This window comes from Lynx canadensis, chromosome B3 (genome assembly GCF_007474595.2).
Source record: "Lynx canadensis isolate LIC74 chromosome B3, mLynCan4.pri.v2, whole genome shotgun sequence".
NCBI lineage: Eukaryota > Metazoa > Chordata > Mammalia > Carnivora > Felidae > Lynx > Lynx canadensis.
The window spans coordinates 114,189,191-114,212,643 of NC_044308.2; the positions used below are offsets into that span (position 1 = coordinate 114,189,191).

General features: G+C 46.9%; 1 protein-coding gene across 1 annotated transcript; it reads right to left on the reverse strand.

Moving 5' to 3' along the window:
• Window positions 1-2,636: 2,636 nt before the first annotated feature.
• Window positions 2,637-18,097, reverse strand: LOC115517086. The gene is made up of 4 exons (XM_030320231.1): window positions 18,071-18,097; window positions 17,646-17,940; window positions 14,823-14,939; window positions 2,637-2,947 (listed from the first exon to the last, which is right to left on the reverse strand). Exons 1-4 carry the CDS (start codon window positions 18,095-18,097, stop codon window positions 2,637-2,639), a joined length of 750 nt encoding a protein of 249 aa, XP_030176091.1.
• Between the last annotated feature and the right edge of the window lie 5,356 nt (window positions 18,098-23,453).

Below are 23,453 nucleotides of genomic sequence, written 5' to 3' on the forward strand. Positions count from 1 at the left end.
GTTTAATGCCAGATTAAAATCTCTCTTGGAAGCTTTTGAGTTCGTTTCAGAGTTGCCTGTGGAGACAATGATTAACTGTAGATGTCATGCAGGTTTTCATTTTCCAGGTGCTTTTTATTTCATCTAGAACCATCAGTGTCCTTTAGAATCTGCTACTCCCTTTCAGATCCTCTTTCTGTAGGTTTTATGTTCAAAGACTCTGGGTCGGAGAAGCTCAAGGTTGAGTTGAATATCTGAAATGACCAATTCCACCAATGCTCTATTAGTAAAAGGCTGGCATCGTTCTCCAGTTGTGTGGGACTTCCCTGTGTACTGGAGGACATTTGTGCTTCCTGCCTCATTCACAGAATGTGAGGTGCCTGTAAGAACCAGAAGCACCTGTAGGCAATATTCCAAGTACCTCTAATTGGAAGCACCAGTGACAGTATCTCGGAAAGATGGTGAACTGGGAGCAGATACCATTAAGTTCTGCCACTGATGAGGGGGTGTGCCTATCCCCAGGGCTTCTCCGGTTCCAGTGCACATTGCTTCCTACTCTTGTTGCCTTCAATGACCTATGTTTGCTTTCAAATCTGGTCTTGCTAAATATTATTTTAATCTCTGATTTCTTCCATATAAAACTGGGCAGGAAGGAGAGGAGGAAATATCCTCGTAAGGAGGGTTCTGTTCTCTGGAATGACTTTGGACTCTTTTTCAAGTTAATGATTGAGAGAGTTTACTAGATGGAAGTTCCCAAGCCCAGCAATTAGAGCCTGGGATAAAAGAGATAGAAACAGGGACAGAAACAAATAGAATCACCAGGACCCAAACATTGGGCTGCAGCCAGGGTGTCTACTCTCAACTGCACCCCACATCAGTCCTGACTTGCTTGTAGATCCCCGAGTTCTACTTCTCTCCTGCCCCACAATTTCTAGAAAAACTGCAAGGTAAATGGCCAGAGTCAGGACCTTCTAGTAGAGTAGGGATTCTATAACTCTCCAGACCCCGCAAGAGTGTGACTATCTATAAGGAACCATCATCCAGAAAGGCAGTCAGATAGATGGCTGTGTCTGTTCTTTTCGTCCTGCTTCTTATTTCTCTTGGGCATGATTAACCACACATGCCAACGCCCCAGCTCACGGGCTGCCTGTTCCTACAGCCCGCCCGCCTGCCTGTCTTGCCGGGGCTGTGTCCATGCAGCTCTCAGCATATCCTGTTTGTTCAGTCCCCTTTGTCTCCCACTGGAGCAACAGGGAGAAAGGATTCCTCTGAGCCCCTTGGATTTGGGCTTTGAAATCAGATCCTGGCACACCTGATTACACTCAATAGCTGGAAATGGTAAGGATGTCCGATGGGCAGAGGGCTCTTGTTTTAAGCTCTGCACACCAGGAAGGCAGGGGCTGGGTCTCCTCGGGGCTGCACTGGAGGGGGCAGGATGCTCTGGCAGGAAAAGCAAACAGTGTAGCTGAAGGGAAATTCACTTGAAAAAGAACTTGGGGCAGTGTCCATCAGGGGGCATGTAAGCTGTCCCTGAGGACACAAAATGGGGCTTAGACTCATTCCTCTTTCCTCACACCTCCCTGGTTGGGAAGCATTCGGTTCCAGTAACCACACGCCCAAGGGCTGGGAGAGTCAAGCTCTCTGTCCTGCTTTTTCTGTAGAGGTGTTGCCTCTGAGACCTTGGCAAAGGGAATAAAAAAACAGCAACTTACAAGCCATGACACTGGGAAGGAAGCTAAGAAGCTCCTCAGCCTCCACGCACCATGAGCTTTCCCACAGAGATTGAAAAGTCATTAGGAAAATTCCACACATACAAAAGGCATAAAGAGCACCCTTGCACCAGCACCCAGCTTAAGAAATGAGATGTTACCAATGCAGAGGTGCCTGGGTGGCTCAGTTGGTTGAGCACATCTGACTCTTGATTTCAGCTCAGGTCATGATCCTAGCGTTGTAAGATCAAGACCCAATTTAGTCTCGGAGCTCAGCGTGGAGCCTACTTAAGATTCTCTCTCTCTCTCTCTCTCTCTCTCTCTCTCTCTCTCTCTCTCTCCCCTCTTCCTCTGCCCCTCTCTGCCCCCTCTCTAAAATTTAAAAAAAGATTAATTTGAGAGAGAGAGAGAGAAATGTTACCAATGAAGTTAAAGCCTCAGGGGTCCTCCCTGAACCCATCCTCTACCCCACCTCTCCAGCAACAACCTCTCAGTCACTCCAGGCCTTTCCTACATGTTCCAGGGGTGTGTGTGCAGCCCTCTTTGTGATAATCACGTGCCACATTCCCCAGATACACCACTCCTTTTTCATGCCTTTAGCCCAATGTGGCTGCTGTGCTTTACTGGCCTGCAATGCTAGTCCCCTGTCTCACTCTTCCTTCCACTCTGGGCTCAGATGTCACTAACCTGGGGGGGCTCTTCCTATCGCCTGAGGCACTGATTCCTGGAGCTCCACGGCCCTCAGCCCTCGTCTGAGCACTTGCACTATTGCCATGACGCCCACAGTGTGCCCACCCCACTTCCACACGGGGCTGCAGATGCTATAAGGACAAACACTGGTCCCCTGTGGCTCCTCCAGCCAGTGACCTGGCCCATTGCCTGCTGGCAATGGAGTTGCCAGTTGAGTGAGTGAATGAGTGGGTGCCCAAATGAATGACAACTCAGCTATCAGACTTCCAACTTTCTTTCCCAGTTAAATGGGGAAGTCCCCATGGCCCCAGTGCCTTTTATAGGGGCATTTTCCTCCTCTAAGCTCCAAATCTTCTCTCTTCTGGAAGCACAACACTGAAAGGTCTCTTCTTCACATTCCTCAAATGAAGTTGGAACAAATATAATGGGAGTGTAAACTTTATTCCCCATAACTTCAACAAACAATAGTTTCAAAAAGAACCCTGGGTGGGCCTCATGTAGGTCTTGAACATCTTTTTCTAGGTGTCTTGTCACTTGTGTTCTTTGTCTTCTTGCAGCCTGTAGAAATCCTTAAAGACAGGAAAATGTACAAACCTATTAATCTTGCTTAGAAAATCCACTTTACCGCCACAGAAACAAAATATTGGGAAACAACAGTCTGGCTATTAAGGTGTTCTCACCCACACCCATTGTTCTCTGCTAAAACATTTGGTTGTTGCTGTGTAGACTCAGCTTTAGTCATGGAATTTTAGAGGATGTGCCTCAGAAGTGGGATCAAGAGCAAGCTTGACAGTAATCTGCACCATAAGCCCATTTGGTGCCCTGGCACTGAGAATGGGCACCCAAGTCTGCCCAGGAAGGACATGAGAAGTGAGAGTGAGGCCAAGGGCTGGGCTGTGTGCATGCAGCACAAAGGTCAAATTTTCTTTTATGTTTGTTTGTTTGTTTGTTTTTACATGTGTAATTTTTATCAAGGTGAAATTCACATAACATAAAACATATTGAAGTAAACAATGCATGGGAGCCTGGGTAGCTCAGTCAGTTAAGCGTCTGACTCTTGGTTTCAACTCAGGTCATGATTTCACAGTTGGTGAGTTTGAGCCCCACTCTGGGCTCTGTGCTGACAACATAGAGCCTGCTTGGGATTCTCTCTCTGCCCCTCCCTGGCTTGCTCTCTCTCTCTCAAAAACTAAATAAACATAAAAAATTTTTTTAAATGTGATTAAAAAAAAAAGTAAATAATTCAGAGGCAATGAGTACATTCACGGTATTGTGCAACCACCACTGATATCTAACATTTTTACCACCCTTAAAGGAAACCCTATACCCATTAGTCAATACTCCCCAATCCCCCCTCCCCTCAGCTCCTAGAAACTACCAGTCTGTGCTCTGCCTCTATGGATTTACCTATTCTGGATATTTCACGTAAGTAAAATCATACAGTATGTGACCTTTTGAGTCTGGCTTCTTTCACTAGTGTATTTACGAGGTTCACCCATAGTGTAGCACAGTTCAGTACTTCACCCTTTCACTGGCTGAGTACTATTCTGTTGTACGAATATACTGCATTTTGCTTATCCATTCACCAACGGTGGCTATTTGGGCTGTTTGCACCTTTTGGCTACTGTGAATAGTGTTGCTATGAACTTGTGTGTACATGTGTTTATTTGAGTAACTGTTTTCTGTTCTTTCGGGTATATGCACAGGGGTAGAATTGCTGGATCATAGAGTAAATCTAGGTTTAACTCTTTAGGACTTACCCTACTGTTTTCCTCAGTAGCTAAATCATTTTACATTCCCACCAGCTATGTACAAGCACAGGTAAGAGTTTATCCTTATGGGAGTTACATTCTAAAGTAGCCTCAAGAGCTCAATGGCTGTGTTGTGTGCACACATACTCTATAAGTGGAGATAGAAATTTTGCACAGGGGTAAAGGAGAAGGTGGAGCCCTCAGTAGATAAGTTGAGGGATGTTGACAGGAACAGTGGACTTTACCTGTCTCCTTGCCATGCTATCCTTAGCTAAGCAAGGAACGGGCTATTTACTGTCTATCATCTCTTCACTTCTTTCCAGTTAGTTTTCACAACTACCCTGTTCTCAAGCCTTAGGGTCATACTGACTGTCCACCTTTAGCCAGATTTCAGTAACCATGTGGGATTCTCTTAGTATGTGATCCAGTGTTTAGAGCTCCCATTTTTGTGAAAGTTGAACTTGACACATGCCACCCATTACCATCTGGGAGCCAGAAATGGGAGGAACACCTTTAAAGAGAAAGCTACAAAAGCAAAGTTATTCATCGTAACTGTGCAGGAGAAAGACAAGATCATCAACAGAACCCCACTGAGTTAGGGCTTTCTTCCCTCACAGTCTGGTGGCTGAAAGCATCAGCAATTTGGAAGGAAGGCCTTCCCGAGAGAGAGGCCTACGAATCCCTAGGACAATGTCCTTTCTGTTAACCATGGATCTTTATGGCTGAACATGGGCTAAAAGAGGAAGTCGAGAAGGGGGGGCTCGGGGAGGGGGAGCATGGCCCTGAGAAGGGAGCACGACCAGAGAAGGCTTTTAAGAAAAGAGAGTAGGGTCTCCTGGTCATTTTCTGTGAATGTGCAGCTTTGGGAGGATAACAAGGAGAAGAGAAGGGGAAGGGCGTGAGCACTGGGAGAATTAATGCTTCCAGTGGGCTTGGCAGGAAGGAGGATCAACACACCATTTGGAAGTAGGTCTTTGCAGCTCACTCATAAGTCTTTGGGGGCACAAGGGGCTTTGAAATACCAATGTATCTGGCTGAGAATAGGAAGCCTTGAGATGTAATTCTGATTTGAGCCCTGCCATTGAACACAAGGACGTCTCAGTTTTTCACAGGGGAAGAGGAGGTTGTCTTCACATTCTTCCAATAAATAAGAGAATGAACAACCAGATTATCTCTTGAAAATGGACCATGCCCCTTTCTTGGGGACAAGTGGAGAACCAGTGATGTCAACATGGAAATGAGTGATTGTCCTCACCAGCCACAAGTGAGAGCTTTTGTCTTGACTTTTTAATCATAATCCAACAGGACATTTTGTAGGATAAATGGATGTAGTGGGCTAAATGGTGGCTCCCCAGAAGATATGTCCACATCCTAACCCCTGGAACCTGTGAATGCAACCTTCTTTGGAATAGGGTCTTTGCAGATGTAATTAAGTTAAGGATCTTGAGATAAGATCCTCTGGGTTACCCAGGTGGCCTCTAATCCAATGACAAGTATCCTTATAAGACACATGCAAAGGAGAGACACGTGAAAAAGAGGAGGCCATTTGAGCACAGAGGCAGAGTCTGGAGTTATGCAGCCCCAAGTCAAGGAATGCCTGGAGCCTCCAGAAGCTGGAAGAAGCAGAGACGTGTTCTTCTCAAAAGCCTTCGGGGGGATCATGGCCCTGCCGACATCTTGATTTTGGCTTCTGGCTTCCAGAACTGAGGTGGCATAAATTTCTGTTGTTTTAAGACACCACATTTGTGACAGTTTGTTGCAGCCACCTTAGGAAACTAATACAATGGGGTTGTATAGAAAGATGATATGACAAGGGAGAGAGAGAATCTAGAAAAACAAGTTCAGTGCCTGGATTTGCTGCTCATGTCCGAGGCAAATTTTGTCAACTTTGTGTTACAGGTAAGTTTCCTCCTGTGTTTCCTCCTGTGTTTGCTTTTCATGGCTGAGAGGAGGACCCATAACTTACTTGAGGGTGCTACTCAGGATTGGAGGAGGTTGGGTCAGACCCTCACACAAGTTCAAAATGGCAGTAATAGTAATGACCACATTCTATAGAACATTTAACACATGCTACGTAATTTACATACATTATCTCATTTGGTCCTCAGAACAATTCTACAAGGGTAGTATTCTCATCCCCATCTTACAGATGCATAAACCGAGGCTCTGAGAGGTGACATAGCCTGTTCAAGGCCATTCGGGGAATGATGGTGGCACCAGACCTGTGCTGAATCCATAGCATTACAGAAGATTCAAGCCTCACAAAGACAGTTGATGCAGCACCCCCACAGCATCCCACAGTGCCCTGCTGGCTGATGAGAAAGCTCTGTTTATTTTCTAAATATTAGCACCAATGACACTACAGTTTGGGCGAAGATCTGGTTAGACCCTGCCAACAGCAGCTGGATGGCAAAACATCCACAGTCCAGGAAAATCTAGACATAATTGATACTGATCAAGATCCTCTTGGCCCCACGGCTCTGAGCCTTCCAACCCCCTCAGCCATGCTGGGGGGGGGAAGGGGGAAGAGATGAAACCCCTAATCAAATGGTCTCTCCCATGTGAGAACCTGGACAGTCCACAAACAGAACCCATCAGGTATAACTCTCTTCCCCAGCTAGGAGAAGGGAGGAAGCTGGCTGGAGAGAAAGGTTCTGATAAAGCCCTGTCCTGGGCGGACTGACACTGGGGCCCTCTCTTCGTCAGGATGGTCTCAGGCAGGCCCTACACCTGGAGTCCCTGTGCCTTTCACAGAGTCACAGAGTTTGGGAGAGATCTGAATTGACCTCCTTCTTGCAGCCGCTTAGGCTGGGGTGTGGCTAATGGGGCAGCTTCCCTGTCCTTCCAGCATTCTGAGTCGGAGTGAGTGCAGGAGCAGGGAGGCGACCCGAGGGCCTGCCAGATTTCCTCCCACGCAGACCTCTGCGCAAGATAAAGTCAGGAGAGGCTGTGCCACAGGACAACAGCATAATAAATCCCCTCCGGCCTCCTCCGGGGCTCATTGTTCTATTGCAGCAGTTGTTTTGAGTATGATCAAAAGGAAGGAAGAGCACTGTGTTATCAGGCTGGGGAAGAAGGATGCTCTCCTGACCGCTCCTGTTGCCCTTGGCCACCCTCGTTTTAAATATGAGGAAACCGAAGGGCAAATTGCAGCCTAACCCCAGCCGCATATGAGGCTCAGCCAGCCACTCGGAGGCCCCCTGGACCTCTGGTGAGGCAGCAATCCTGTCCAGACTTGCTGACAGCCACCTGGGTTACCCTGGCCTTGTCCTTTCGCCCTGGGCAGGGGGCCGGGAGGCCCTGGCTCAGGGTCAGTGGCAGTGTGGGGAGGGCGCTGGAAGTGGGCCCTGGAGTGGCTGCTCAGCTGTTGTTTACCCCTTGGGCTGAGAACTGAGGCCATTAGGCCACAGCCATTGGAAATCACAGGCCAGAAAAGGAATTCCCGAATCTGGCTGGCCTGGTGCCTATGGCTCAAGACAGCGAATAGCTCAGGTTCTTGGGAAGGTGGTATCTTCAGGACTCACGGCCTTTCCTACACGGAGCCAAGTCCGGGCTTGGGCACAGGTGGTACGCACCTCAGCCCCCAAGGCTGGATTCCTGCAGGGAACTGGAGCAGAAAGCATCGGCTTCCTTGAGGCGGGAAGGGTGGAGCTGAGGGTTCCTCCTGAAGACTGCAGGCTCGGGGAGCCCTTTGCTTCTCCCCAATGTCTGCCCTGCCTGACGCCCAGAGTCTGATTCACCAGGTGCCCGGTCACCTTTGTCTGGGCTGGAGGCCACGTCTGAGCCATCAAAGGCACCTCAATGGGGGAGGATGTCAATGTGCTTCCTCAACCAGAAAGGTGGTTTGAGTTCGGCCGAAGCAGCCCAAGCAAACAAGCAGAAGCCTGTCAATTGAAAGATGGGGGCTGCTGGGAGATCACACGACAACAAAATGAGAACCATTATCAGTCTCGTCCCAGCCTGAAGGAGGGAGAGCCTTTGAAGCCACAGACAGGCTGAACAGAACTTTCCACCTGAGAGGCGCTGGAGGTGGGAGGTCAGGCTGCACCCAGCCCCCACAAAAACTGATCAAAGCCTGCTGCAGAGGGAGGGGCCCACAGCTGCAGCCCTGCTCCCCCCACGGGCCGCCCAAGGCTTTCTGAAGGCAACCGGGCGGCCCTTTCGGGGGGCCTGTGGGAAAACCCAGCACAGATGTACTGTAGCCAACCCCCCCCAGAGCTGCTGGGACAGGGGAAATAACCCCCTCAGTGGTCCTGAAAAGAAGAGGGAGGGAATCAAAGCACATGGAAAATGCTAAGACCACCCACCTGATGAGCGCCTACCTTTTGGGGAAACAATAACTCCTGGCTTCCCAGGCGCACTTCTGCAAGAACAAACAGACTGAACAGGCTGCCTCAAAGCTCCGTGCACAGAGGGATTTGTGGGACGCCCGGCCCCTCATAAGCATCGGAAGCTTAATTTGAAGTGTGTTGGCCTCTCGGTGCTATTCAGGGTCTCCTAACATCCACTCTCCTCCCTGGCAACCTGAGAAACAACAAGAAGCCTCATTCAGGGCACAACAGGGTCCTGTGGGGATGCCCTTAGTGCCCTTCTCTCAGACTGGACAGTGCTATCTGCCAGGGAACATTCTAGTGTCATCTTCCACGCTGGACCCGGGGCATGAGGGAATTGATGAAAAGGCTCTGCCTTGAATGCGGTGTTGGTCCTGCCTGGACTGGACAGCCTCAGCCCACCCTGCTGGCCTCGTGCCCCTTCCCTCCTGCCTGGAGCTTGCCTTCTGTGGACGGGCACTTCATGGAGCCCACGAAGAGGCTGCAACAAAGCAAAGCCATTTCCACTGTGCTCTCCTTCTCAAAAGGATGGGAAAGTTCTTTTCTTCTCCTTCCTGGGAAAGGATTTGAAGGGAGGGTGGAGGGGGATACTAATGTGGAGGCCTGAGAGGTATTTATGTAGAGAGGGAATGTATGGAGGAAATGGGTTGCCCAGGAGCACTGGGGGAAACCGAGATGAGAAAGTTCCAGAACTGCTGGTTTAACCAGCTGGCATTCTTTCCAAGATATGGGTGAGCAAGGACTAGACAGAGGGCCTCAGGGAGGAGAAAAACAGAAATGAGGGGAGAGGCATTTCCTCTCCCCCTCCTCCAGAGGCCAGATCCTAAAGAGGGGGGTGGGCAGCCAGGAATGGCTGACCGGCCACCCACTACTCACTGTGAGATTTATATCTTTGGATTACTTTGCCCCGAGCGATAGATGGGATCATCTCCATTTTACAGGTGACAAAACAGAGATTCGAAGAATTAACCAAGGCTTTCCGAAGGGCACATGGAACTGCCAGGCTGGAACTCAGTCCTCAGGTGGCCTGGCTCCAGAGTTCATAACCTTTCCCTGCTCTTCCCAGGCCTGCCCGGCCTCTCGGGGCCAGGCACGTGTTAGCAGAGGCTCAGGCAACTCTTCGTTAGGTTGAACGGAACTGAGCAGCCGAACACTCACTGGCCTCTTCCGACCTGACTGAGAGGAATCCTTTTGAGGGTCCGGGTTATGGAAAGAAATTCTCTGAGGCACCAAATAAAATCCTGCTCTGAGGTGCAAGGAGGTCTTTTTTGAAATTAATACCTAATAAAGTTTACACAGACCCCCAAAAGGAAAAACAGAAGGGAACTGGAACAATAAAAAAGCAGAGTAGGTAGATTATAAAACTTCAGAGTGTTGTCTTTCATCCAGGAAGCACAAAGCATTCACAGACTCTAATTACATCTTCGTCCCCATGGCCCTTTCTGAAGTTGGTAGGCACATGCATGTTAACAGTACCCCTCATTTTAGGCATGGATGGATTTGGGTACCAAAAGCTTTAGCACTTCTCCCCGAGGCAAACAGAACACGGTCGCATTCCCCAAACCTGTGCCGGATGCTACCTCCAGCTGTTTCCTGACTCAGCAAAGGTAGGGAGAGGTTTGAGTGGCTCAACGGTCTAGGAATAAGGGGGGCAGAGCTGAGGAATTAGACCTCACTTTGGCCTGCATACAGTATAGATTCCCCCTTTGTTCACCCACATGCTCATTCTTCAATTTAGGCACGTGTTCATTGTGTTCATCAATGGGTGCTAACAGTCACGGAGGCCTGGGCCGGGCCACTCACATTAGGTGGTGCCATGCTGGACAGTAAGCACTCCGATGATGGAGATGGGAAGACAGTGTCTGGGCTGACACCCACCTGTGGGAATTGGGGGGGAAATTGCTCCTGGTGGACACAGTGGATGTTGAGGTTCAGACAGCTAGGGATGCTAAAGAGAACTTAATTGCAAGGGAGTAATCTTTTTTGTTTGTTTGTTTGTTTGTTTTGTTTTTGTTTTTTGCTGGTTCACATCCAACCATCTCATTTCTTGGCTTTAATAATATAATAATAATAATCGCACATGGCTTTTTAATGGCTCACCACTGCTAAACAAATTTCTTCACTAGACCCTGAAGCCCTTTCATAGTATGACTCCATCTGGGACCCCAATCTTACTTCCTGTTCCTCTTCTAACCTCTGTGCAGTGATTCTCAATTTCTGGGCTGTAGACCTATGGGCAGGGGCATGGAGTTTCAGGAAGGTGTAACTCTGTGCACCATGCCAAATATGGGCTGCATCCCAAATCAATAGTATGCAAAAAGCTAATTTGAAAGAGTTGTCAATGTCTAGCAGCTCTTGGTCATTATGTGTGTTCTTGGGTACTAAAGTTCAACAATTATTATAAGAAAGGGCCTGCGTTATGGTAATGGTTTTCAAACTGGAGTCCAAGGATCCCCTCAGAGAGTCCCTGAAATAGAGCTGGGGGAAGGATCAGGATGGAGCCCGAGCAGATGGGACCACCCCCACCCCACCCTCCAACACACAACTAACTCATCCCCTCCCCTTGCAACCAGAGCATCTCTGCTTTTATAACTTTTGCACACTGGCCTTTCTGGTAAGATTTTATTTGAAAAAAGGACTCTGCTGGGGAATACAGTGGGGTGGAGTTTACAGGCAGTGGCTAAGGACAAAGTACATGTACCTCTAGCTTGCAACTTGCTAGTGTCCAGGGGAGCAGTGAGAACTCTGTCACAGCCCTGCATGGGCCTACCATGAGTAAATTGTGGTGTGGAAATGGTGCGAGGGAAGCCATTCCCTCTGTCCAGACCCACCGAGGAAGCGCCCCAGGTTAGTTAGTTTGTTAGATGCATTAAGTCCATCTGGCTCTTGGACATAAAAGATGAAGTTGCACTTAAGCCAGTCCTATTGTCAATGCAAAAAGTGTCCCTTTTCCTCATGTAATGCGCCATTTACCACTGTCCAGGGAGGGAAGGGAAACCCCCTACATACCAGCTCTTCTTGTGTGTCAAAGTTCCCAGTGGGGTAGTGGTCACTTGGGCCTATTTCCATCCCTGAATTTCTTGTTCATTGGGCTGGTGCCTCCCACCCAGGCCTTTGGACCACATGGCTTGCCCTCAGGTACCTTGGGCCAATAAGAGGTGGCAAAGCAGAACCCTGAGAGAGGACTTCTGGAAATTCTTCAACTGAGCCTCTATCTTCTTAGCCTGGTTTCAGAGCAAAAAATAAAGAAATGCCCCAAGCATTCTAGAACAGTGCTCATTAGCATGTGAGACTCAGGCAGGAGACTGGAAGGGATGCCTTTGTCCCTGCTTTTCACTCTGCTGTCCACACATACCTGTAAAAGCCGCCTTCCGAACACGCAGACTTGGGGTAAATGCTACAAAAGGGATGGCAGAACTCTCTTTTATGAACACCCCGTCAGAGACACAAGAGAAACAATGGCAAGCAGACCCAGGCCTGTCATGGCTATGACTGAGACAATTGGAATGTGTGTGTGTGTGTGTGTGTGTGTGTGTGCACATGCACATGTGCACATTTCAGACTATAAATATGGCTCTGAGTTCCTGTGTGCTGGGGGTAGGCTGAGGGGGCAAAAAGTTATGTGTGTGTCAGAGGGTTTCAGGGAGCACCCACACACCTAGATGCTCAAATTTATAGAGGGGGCTAGTGGGGAACTAAGGGAAAGTTTTCAGATTGGGAGAGTGTCTGTGTATGAGCACAGACCTCTGCTCATGTGCGTTGGGGGAAACAGGGGAAATTTCGTGTTTGGGTGTATACACATGCATGGCATGTGTGCATGCATTCAAGTGTGCAAAGGGGAAGCTGAAAGAAAGTTTCGAGAGTCTGTAAAAATTCTCAGTTAGAAGAATATCTGGCAACTCCCCATACCACAGGTTGGTACACATTCAGTGCTTGTGAAGTTCATTTCCTGTACTAGTTACCAGGCCTTGTTTATACAGTACACAAAATACGATTTAGAGCAAAAAACTCCAGGTATCAGAGGTGAATTGAGGGACAGTGTGTTTCAAGAGGGTGGGGAAGCAGAGTGGAAGGGGGGCGGTCACTGCCCTGTGTCTTTTGAAGGACCAATGAAACCAATTTTCAATATCAATCCATAATTCCCACCCTTATATGCTTTGGAGAGAGAGAGAAGGTAGAGATCTAATTTTAAAATTCTGTCCTTCATTGCTCTGAAGCCATTTTAGCGCCCAGTCTGCTCATCCAATAGCAGCTGGACATTCTTGTGTGTTTATGTGTTTTTAAACTTGTCTGGCTTGTTCCACTCTGAGCTTTAGTTTGTGAGCCTGGCCCCAGGAAGTGTTTATGAGTTTTTTCACTGTGCTTTCCTCTGACTTGCTTTGGTTTGATGGCACAGAAGGGTAAAGCTTGACTTAAGCACTCTGTTCTTTGTTTGAGGGCCCCAGATCATATGGGGTCCTCAGGCTGGCATCCACAGTGAAGTTGGACAGTTTGACCCAACACCACCATGGCAAGCATATGAGCAGACATTTCTGAACACCTCAATATGGGGAGAAACCGCACTCTACAAACAAACTCCTTGGCATGCGACCTCCTCAGAGTTATCTTGCCAGTATATTCATCCATGTGACACTCAGCTCATAATAAATGCTCAGGGTCTGCTAATTAACCATGGTGCATTCTATTCTAATCAAGGGCCATGAAGCCATTATCAGGGTCAACAGAGCCAACATTGCTATTCAGCACAGAGCAGGACTTTGTTGGATCAAGTGTCCTGAACACACGTGGGACTCTGATGCACCCGTGTGAGAGTCATGAGCCTCTCTCTGCTCTTGCTCCAGTCTAGACTCAAGGAAGGAGTGTTAAAATCTGGGTTTGGGGTTCTGTAAGGCAGAAAGCCCGATCCTATCAGGAAACCAAGTCTAGACAAAACAGAGCTTCGAAGATCACACCCACTCTTTGCTGGTGGAAGCAAAGAGTGCCAATCAGGGGTTATGTTAGGGAGCCTCATTGGGAGGCAGAAGCCAGAGGAGCCATACCTTGTCCTCTCTCAGGCCAAGGTCTAAGCCCTGCTTGAGGCTGTTTCTGAGCACAGAGCTCCTATGGTGGGGGGACCCAAAAATGCTAATGGGGTCATTTCCCAGGCTTTTCCCTGGTCCAATGCAGGACTTCAGTTGTTTATGGTGATAGAGTTTGCTTTTTACTCCATCCCTGCTCTGTTGGCATCCTTCATCACCTTCAGGCAATTCACAATATCTCATCACTAAGAAACCTCCGAACAATAGCAGGACTCTAGAGATTGGGACCCATGACTCCTCAGTGAGTTCTGAATCTCCTTTGAAGCCATGCCTAAAGTTCAGGGAGAAGCTTGCCAAGGAAAAAGGCCTTGAGACAGCAGTAGAGATGGAGACTGTAAGGTACAGAGCATTATCCTTTATAGGACCTCTCGGCTGGGGGACTTTACATAGAGTTAACACTCTATGCAAACTAGTGTAGCACTCTGTTGATCTGTGATTTCATTTAAGGCCCAACACAGCCCCCTTCCAGAGTGTTCCAGGCAACTGTGGTCGCAGCCTAGGAGATGTCCTTTCTTGGCTGGAAGTGCCTCCACCTGGAGCCGGGCCTGGCCCTGAAGGAAACAGGCTCCTGTGGGAAGAGATCTGCACTTGCCCCTCCTGCTCCAAGGCAGCAGCTTTCTGGGTGTCATCCGTTTGCCTGCCAAGACTAGTCCCTCGGGGGGATGCTGATTTTTCAGGTTTCCCTGCCTGTCCCCGCAATAACCCCAGCAATTACTTGCCCCCCTAACAGCCTTGGAAGGGGGCCTGATTGCATTTCCAGACAGCAGCATTTGCATCAGGAGCTCTTCACTCAGGTTTCCTTACAGAGGGGTTTGCTTTCAGGGAAGGGTGGGGTTCCTGTCCTCTGTCCTCCCCAGGAACCCCTCATACCCCTCCATCACTGTGCCTGTAATAGGATCATAATCCACCCCTTCCTCGTGTCTTCCCCTGCTAGCCTGGATGACCCTGAGGGCTGTCTTCTAGGCACACTGGTGAGTGGCGGGCAGCCGGGGTTCTTATTGAATGAGGGTCATCTAGGGCCCAGAAGGCCTGCACTGAGTACCCCAACACTCACTAGCCATTGGGCTTTAGATAAAGGTGCTTTTCAAGGGGTCTGGCCTGGGTCTCCTCCCCATCCACTGATACTCAATGCTACATTCCTTTAATCTAAAATATGAAATTGTAGTTCTCTGAGCCTCTCAATGGATCATTTGTAGAGCCATACATGAAAAAACTTTATAAAATGGCCAGTACAACATATATAAGGAGTGGAGTTATGTTAAAGCCCCCAACTCCCTTCATTACCATCATCCGATGAATGGAAGATCTTTCTGTGACTCGGAGGCCTGGTTCTTCCTATCTGTGCTGTTTCCCACGTGACCTTCAGTGAGTTGCTTTCTCTCAATGACTCTGTTTTTTCACCTGTGAAATGGAAGTACAGAATTGTCAGGACAAATACTTTGGACACTTAACTGAGTGGCATGATTGTTCGTATTGTTCTTCACGGCCATTGTTTAAATGACATAGAGCCACTTTCCTTAAGAGCTATGTTTAGAAGGAACTAGACCTCAGATGTGGGATGTGGGAACAGATCCTAAGTCTGTCCTTTGTTGTCATGAAAGTACACCTCCCAGTACTTCTCCAGCAGAGGGGTCAGCAAACCTTTGCAGCAAGGGACACAGAGTATATATTGTCAGCTTTGTGGGCCATAGGGTCTCTGTCACAACTACTAAAGCAGTCATAGACCATATATAAATGAATGGACATGACTGAGTTGCAATAAAACTTTTATTTACAAAATTTGGCCCATGGGCCATGGTTTGCCAACCCCTATTCTAGCTCGGGATAGGTGCTCAAGATAAACTTGGGAAATTGGTGTGTTGTCGATAGGTGAGTAGAGACCTCTGTGCTCATCCAGATCCTTGATTCTAATTCTGTTTACACAGGCCCAGGTTCTGTGTTCCCACCATGGGGTCACAGCCGCAAAGCCCTCACCTCTTACTTCACTCCCCTCCTTCAGCTCTGAGAGATCACAGGCTCATGCAAACCCACCCACTTAATGGAGAGCAGAGTTTTTGTGACTTCCAGGATCTGTCCCCTTCCCCCGCCCTCCCCAGGGCCTTTCCCCTCCATCCAGTTTGTGGGACACACAATTTGTAATCTCCTTAAAACCAAAGAAGCAAGGTCTCTGATTCATGTAGATTAAAATCAGCTGCAACCTATTAATGGCCCAGAGCCCAAGACAGATTTTAGGAAACAAAAACACTGGACCAAATTAGACTGAACTGGACTCTGTCTCCAGGGGAGGGAGGTGGGGTAGGAGGCTGGGGGTGAGGGGAGTGGCCATGTGGTTTTAATTAATTTGGATTCTCTTCCTGAAGCTAATTCACCCAATACAAAGCATGTGTAGCGTCATGGAAGCAGCCAGCCTTGGAGCTGGGCTCTCCCTGGTGAAAGCCCCAGGTCCTGTTGGGGGGCTGGGGCTGGTTGTGTGTCTGTAATTAACAGGTTTCAAAGTGGTTATTTTGGAAAAGAGAATTTCAGTGGCGCGTTAAAATCCTTTCATCAACCATCAGCCTGCGTCCCAAGGCCTTCAGCAAGGCCCTGGCCACTTACGGCTTCAGAGAGCTTTGAATTCCCAGGGTCTTGTTTGAGAATGTGGAGGCTTTTGCCATGGGTTTTATTAGGCTGATGGTTGCCATGATTTTCATTATGTTGTTTGGTTACTGGGATCATAAAAATGTTTCTCTCTTCCTAGAGTACCTAAAAACACTAAAAAGAAAAGAAAAAGAAGAGCCCCTGCCTTTATGGAAGTTACATAACATACAAGCTATGACTCCCTCATGGGAAGGGCCGGCTCTGCCTCTGGGCCTGGGGGAATTGGAGGTGGGGCATATCACAAGGCTGGAAGAGACCAGGCAACCAGCCAGCATCCAGTTCTGACCCCACATCTGAGGAAACTGAGGCTTGGGGAGATGCCCCAGCTGAAGCCAGTCAGGTCTCTTCTCTCAGACTCGATCGGGTGTTCCTTATCCTTCTGGTGCATCAAGGCAGTGAACAGAGTCAGAAAGCTAGTGAAGGAGTCTGAATTCCACCGGACTGGTGCTTTAGGACACTTCTAAGAGTAGAAGGAAATGGCAAACTTACATGTAGCTTGAAATCAAATGCTGCAGTGGACAGGGAAGCCACTTAAGCCAGTGCTGGAGGTCCTGATGGTGTCAATGGGGGGAGCTCTCCTCAGACTCTAGACTGAGGCCCTGAGGGGAGAAGAGTCGCTGGAGACTATCTTGGCACCCAGGGCCCTGAGCTGCAGAAAGGAGGGAAATAGGTACTAAATCCCGCAAGCCACAAAGATGATTTCTTACTGCTCTGAATAAAACTTCTGAAATCTGGTCAAGCTCCCAGAATCACCATATGGGGTGACAGGAACTTTGAGTCTGCGTTATCTGATCAATGGAACGCCAGCCTGGCTTTATTTCCTATTTTGATGATGGCTACCTTCCAGAACCTTCTTTCATGAAGGACATGAAAAATATTTTGGGAGAGTTGCTATTAAATAACCTCTGGTGCTTAAAAACAATGGATGGTCTCCAGAGCAGCAGGCCTTGCTCTCAGTAGGACACCAGTCAGATCTAATCCACAATAAAGCTGTAATGCAGTTTTTCAGAGGTTTAGAGAGTGTCAGAACTGGGAGGGCAATTCAAGTCAAGTTCCCCCAGGCCAGTGTTACAGACAGGGAAACAGAGGCCTTAGAGCTGGAGTACAGGGTCCAGCCTATGGTTTCCAGCAATCCGGGTTTGCTCAACTACACCACTCTTCACCAGGCTACATTCCACTTTGCCTTAACGTTTTCATTCACTCATTCAGTACTTACTGATTACCTCTTATGTGTCAGACACTTCCAGACACTGCTAATTTTGTTTCTTTGAAGTTTTTAGAGATGAAATGAAAGAGATACAATTCTGTGAAATACATTAAAGAAGGAAAGGAAATCGCGCCCCACCCCCCCACCCCAATCCAGGTTTTAGGAAAATGTTGAGCCTGGGCATACTAAAGAAACACCTGTTGTTCTGAGTATACCTTTCAGATGGCCAAATGATATCATTGTCACATAGAGATGGGACTTACCTAGGCTGCCTCTGCTTAAGATCGCCAGCTCACTCCCAACAGCCATCTGGGCAGCCTGTCCCGGAGGATTCTGGGACTGGAAAACATCAAGGGTTCTCTGGATCCAAGGTTGAGTGAGTGCTGGTGAGAACCCAGGCCTGTTGAAGGCATGCAGATGTACGGGTCCCTCAGTCTGTTTCCCATCATTCTCCTCCTCCAGTTCACTTGTCAGTCCTTTGCTCTTGTTTACCTCTGTGTGAATAATTCCTCGATTATAAATAGAGAACTTGGCACTGAGTTTTGGATTATCTGTGATCTTTAATTTTCCCAGGGCAAAAGAAATTAAACCAACAAATCTCTTTGTTTCTCATGGTTCAGTATCCAAGTCATGGAAGCACTGATCTGTGTAGAGTGAGCCAAGCCTGAGCCTCCCCACCCCTCCCCACCTCCTTGCACTCACAGTAAGAAGTCATGCATGCATTCATTCATTCAACAAATATTCAATAAGCACCTATGTGCCAGACTCTATTCTAGACACTGGAGATACAGAGTAAAAAAAGACAATGTCCCTCCTTACCCTGTTTACATCTTAGTGGGGGTGACAGACAATAAGCAGCAAACTAACCAACCACCAACAACAACAAATATATATATGCATATGTATACGTATATGTATACATCTACATATATCAACCGGTGATAAGAGCCTTGAAAAAAAGTAATGCAGGGTAGAGAGATAGGGGTGAGGGGTGCACTATTTTACACACAGTGGAGTCAGGAAGACTTTTCTGGAAAGGTGACATTAGGGAAGAGGTTGAATGAAGAAAGAGTAAGCCATATTTGATCCCAGCAAAGAGCATTTCAGGCAGAAGGAACCCTAAGTGCAAAGGCCTGGGACAGGGACAAGTTTGATGTGTTGGGGAACAGCTAGGAGATCAGGGACCAGAGCAGAGTGAATGATGGGGATGACATGGACTAGAAAGAGAAATTGGGCAGAGGGGGGCAGCTCAGGGAAGGAAGACTTTGGCTTTTGTTCCGAGCATCATGGGGTGTCTTTGGAGGCCTTGGGGCAGGGGAGTGATGTGGCAGAGATGCACACTGGAAGGCTGTCGAGAAGCTGAGGAAAGCATGATGGCCCAGCATGGGTTAAATGTTTACACTCAGACATGTGGCAGACGGTAGCTGTACCTCACGGGTAGTGCCTGAAGTGGAAACCTTTGAGGGCTACATGTTTCAACAGGGTGGGGCTGGGCCTGGGAGCTCACTACCTCTATACCAATTAGTCTTAAGCCCAAAAAAAGGAAATGCTGATGTTTAAATAGCAGGTTTGGGACCTGTGAGTCATAGAACCTTCAATCAACTGGGCCACTATTGGTAAGCTCTGGGAAGGTGCTGGTGCAGGGACTGAAGCTTCTGACTGGGGTATTTGGCCTCTTGTTGGGGCCTCTAGACATACTCAGAAAAATCAAACTCAAATACAGACCTGGCCTTTAGGTGGTCTGGATGTATTTTTGGCTGACTCTCTTGTCAGTTTCCTTCTCAGGGCCTTTCATTTTGCAAAATGCAGGCTACCTCACTGGAGAGCAGAGGGGAGAAGGGAAAGGCATAGGCTTTGGGTTCACTCAGCCTGGGATGTAACTCTTGCCTCACCACTTAACGAGTTTTCAAAAGCTTTTTGAAAAGCTACTGAACCTCCTAGAACTGCATTGTCCAATGCAGTAGCCACTAGCCATGTGTGGCTGTTTAAATTCTAAATCAACTAAAATAAAATAAAAAATTCAGTTCCTCAGTCCCACTTGGCACACTTCAAGTGCTCAATAGCCACATGGGGGCCAGTGACTATCATGGTACTGGAGAGTGCAAGTATAGAGCATTTCCAACATGACAGGAAGTGCTATTGGACAGTTTTACTCCTTTAAAAAGGAAGCAATCCATGAGAAATTAAAAAGTTAACATGCACAAAGCACAAGGTGCTTTGCCTGTCTCATGAAATGTGCTCAGAAAATGATAGCCATTATGATTTATCATATGAATCTCTGTCCTGGCTCTGCTGCTGCCTAGCTATGGGGCCAGGCACTCAACTTCTCCAAGCCTCCATTTTCTCGTCTGTAAAATGGGAATAATAAGTAATGCTGAGTGAATTCCTCAGAGCATAACTTGATTTTTCTCAGTTCTCCCTGGATCTATGAGAACCTCCTCACCAACCCTCAGAAGACTTATCTAGACCTGAGTTTGGGATTTCTAGTCCTGGCATACTTAGCAGGAGGCATGACTTACATCGTGGCTCAGTAATAGATTCTGGAGATTTTAGCCATCTTGAAGGGTTTGAATGTGGGTCGTGGTACAAAGTTCCAATGAAAACAAGTGGGCAAGTCTGATCAAGAAAAATAGTCATTTTAAATCAAGTCAGATATTTACCTAGCTTATGTCTTGGGTCCCCCTGCCCAGGCCTTGCTTCCTTGCCTAAATGTTTCTTCCTGGATGCAGCTCGCAGGGAAGGTTCTCAAACAGTCTTTCTGGTATCTTGGCTTCCAATCAGTCCTCCTTTTTCCACTTTGGGGTTTTGTTGTTGAACGTTTATTAACTGCAGGCATTTAGTGGGTGGAAGTTGGGATTTGCCTGGGGCTGGAAGGAAGTCATTTGCCAGGCCAGGATAAGGTGTGGTTTAAGAGTAGGAGCTGGAATCCCCTTCACCTGCTTAATTCATTTCAAGGGAGATTTGTTTTCAACTCCAAAATTACCTGCTAGGATTTCTCGACCTGAGATCCTATCTCCTCTGGCTGTTTTCTTTCATTTCCGATGATAAGAAAGGCTACGGGAAAAAAAGGACTGAGAAGCTCAAGAACATTCTTGCACTCTTTCAAATAAAATTGCACATAGTGAGTTATTTTCTTTACTGTCTTCTACAAAATAGCTAGTAGAAGGTCTGTACAAGCCATCAGAACCTCTGCTCCTAGGGAGGTGTGTCTGAGACCCGGGAGAGTAAATGCAACTGGGGTTTTATAGAAAACTCCGGAACAGTGAATGAGAGGGCAGGGGCTCTGGTCTGTTTAGCTCACAGCTCTCTCCACTGCCCTCTGGCCCTTGGCTCAGAGCTGCGTGTCTCTGCCCATAGTGACCCAGGTTTGCCTGCCGTTGACCCCCTCTTGGAGACAATGGCTGTTCAGGGAGCCTGATCTGAGAATGAATAGAGCTAAAGTGACCCCCCAAGCATTGCCAGGCAAAAGACCCAATAAGCCAGGGTTTAACAGGGAGTGTTAAACTCATAAGGGAGTCCTCAGTAAGTTGAAGTTCAGAAGACAGAGCTAGAAGGAACTATTCTGAAGCTTGTGGAGCAAGAAACTGCCTAAGTGATGGTTTAACTATAAGCCACAAGACCAAAAACAAATAAATAAATAAAAAGCAAGAAGAAAAAGACAAAGGAGGAGGAGAAGAGGTAAAGACCTTTTTAAGATGTAGATCAATTCCCTTAGGCTAGCAGCTCTCAAATGTTTTGGTCTTAAGGACTCCTTAATACTCTAAATCTGTTGAAGGCCCCCAAATGAGAGACCCAATGATCCTTATCTTCTAGCAATTATGCCACGTGTATTCTCCTCCATAGTGAATCAGGCTTGGGCTATGAGACCGATAGAAAATGGCAGAAGTGAGGGTGTATGACTTAAGAAGCTAGATCATAAGAGGGACTCCAGGTTTCTACCTGGTCTCTTCTGTTGTTTGCCCTGAAGAAAGCCAGTCGCCACGTTTTGAGTACCCTGGGAAAGACCTACATGAAAAGGAACTGAGGTTCCCTCTTAACAGTCAGTAACAACTGGCCAGGCTTGTGAGTGAGCCACTTTGAAAGCAGATCCTCCAGCCCCAGTCAAACTTTCAGATGACTATAATGTCATAAGAAACCTCTGAGCCAGAATTTCAGTCAAGGCACTTCTGATTCCTGATCCACAGCAACCATGAGGGCTAACAAATGATGATTGTTGTTTTAAGCCATTTGGTTCTGGAGTATCTTGCTGTGCAGTAACAGATAATTAAATCATCTACCATATTAAAAATTAAAACAGAAGACTATTTAATATTTATTTGTTAATCCATATAGTATTCATTTATGAATACTGTAGTCATATTTATTAAGTCATATTTATTACTTCATTAAAATTCATAAATTTTCTTATTTGTTAAAAAGTCAAAAATAACATAATGTTATTGTAAAAATAATTGTGTTTTCCAAAACAAAACAGAACAGTGAGAAGAGTGACAGTATTTTACATTTTTTGCAAATCTCTTTAATGTCTAGCTTAATGGAAGACAGCTGGATGCTCAGATCTACTTCTGCATTCAATCAGCTGTGATAATGTTGTTTTGATTGAAGTATATGAAGGAAACCCAGCCTCACACAGATATGTAGCTGGAAAAGGGACGACTATTTTAATAGCTTTTTTCAGATAATTGTGGTTACGGGTATCCATGCTTTTCAAAAGTCTGAGATACACCATTTTGCTTCTATGAAAGACCTACATTAGTGCCTGTTTTCATTAATCAAAAGAAATCCTAAGAGGATTTTCACTTTTTTGAGAAAAGGCAAAAAGTGAAAATACTGTTCACTCAACATTTGCTTTGCAGGGAGAACTTACCGAGGCAGCATGCACCCCAACCAATGAGAACGGCACCACTCTGGGAACTAGTTCCCTGGGAACTACTTAGCATCAAGCTGCCATAGCTTTGAACTGTGTCTCTGAGGTGCCTTCATTAGCAAGATGTGTCCTAAGGTATGAGAAAAGCCTAAGAGAAGGATTTTGGGGTCTGAGAACACTCGAAAATGTTTCCATGGACATTAAAGGTAATTGCCTCTTTACACCTTTTTAGCCTGCAAAAGATTTCATAGGAACACTCTACTTTTGGATAGTGGGGGTAGCCTGTATTCTTCTTTGACACTCTAACAAAACTCAACAAATGGTAGTTTTTGTTAGTTGCAGTATAGCATCAGAAATTATATCAATGGGGGCACCTGGGTCGCTCAGTTGGTTAAGCATCTGACTTTGGCTCAGGTCATGATCTCATGGTTTGTGAGTTCGAGCCCCTCGACGGGCTCTGTGCTGACAGGTTGGAGCCTAGAGCCTGCTTCGGATTCTGTGTCTCCCTCTCTCTCTGCCCTCCCACATTCGAACTCTGTCTTTCTCTCTCTCTCTCTCAAAAAATAAATAATAAACATTTTAAAACATTTTTAAAAAGAAACTATATCAATGAACTTTATGTGCTCAATTATATTAAAACCCATTTGGTCTGCCTTGCACTTTGCGTGGATCTTTTGCCCGTGCATGATTTTATAATCCTATGCATGCATTGGAAAATATTGCTTTACTAAGTTATGCAGATCTTCAGAATTGGATCTATTTCATGATGAAAACTAAAAATTCACATTTGCTAATAATAGCACTTTGTCTTAGCAGAAACTTCCTTAAGTATTGGGAAGGTGTTCAGCTCACTGGGGCAAATACAAGTTGTCAAAAATTCTGACTTTTGCTTGAAAGCTTTTCCTTTGGCCACAAATGCTGTCAATAATCTTTCTTGAAGTGACAAACTCTGTTCGTTTGGGAGAAAGTGTCCGTCCAAGAACCAAGTCTGAATAGCTATGGTTATTTGGTCCTTTTGAGCAAACACGGTGTTTTGTGGAAGGGCTAGTGCCAGTCCTCACTCCCTCCTCTCACACGTGCCTTTCCTCCAAACAAGCTCTGCGCTTCAGGACGCTTACCTTCCCGTTTGCCACACAGAATAGTAAAAAGATGTGCACTTTGGTCAAGAGTTCATAAAATTAATAATTTTTACTGCTTCATCTCA

Bases quoted from the DNA above. Each gene is read 5' to 3' on its own strand.
- LOC115517086 (XM_030320231.1), bottom strand. From the start codon at position 18,097: ATGACTTCTTACTGTGAGTGCAAGGAG. The intron at 17,941-18,070 runs GTGGGGAGGGGT...GGAAAATTAAAG, and splicing joins CTTACTGTGAGTGCAAGGAG to ATCACAGATAATCCAAAACT. The intron at 14,940-17,645 runs GTAAGTCCCATC...TCCATTTCACAG, and splicing joins CTTAAGCAGAGGCAGCCTAG to GTGAAAAAACAGAGTCATTG.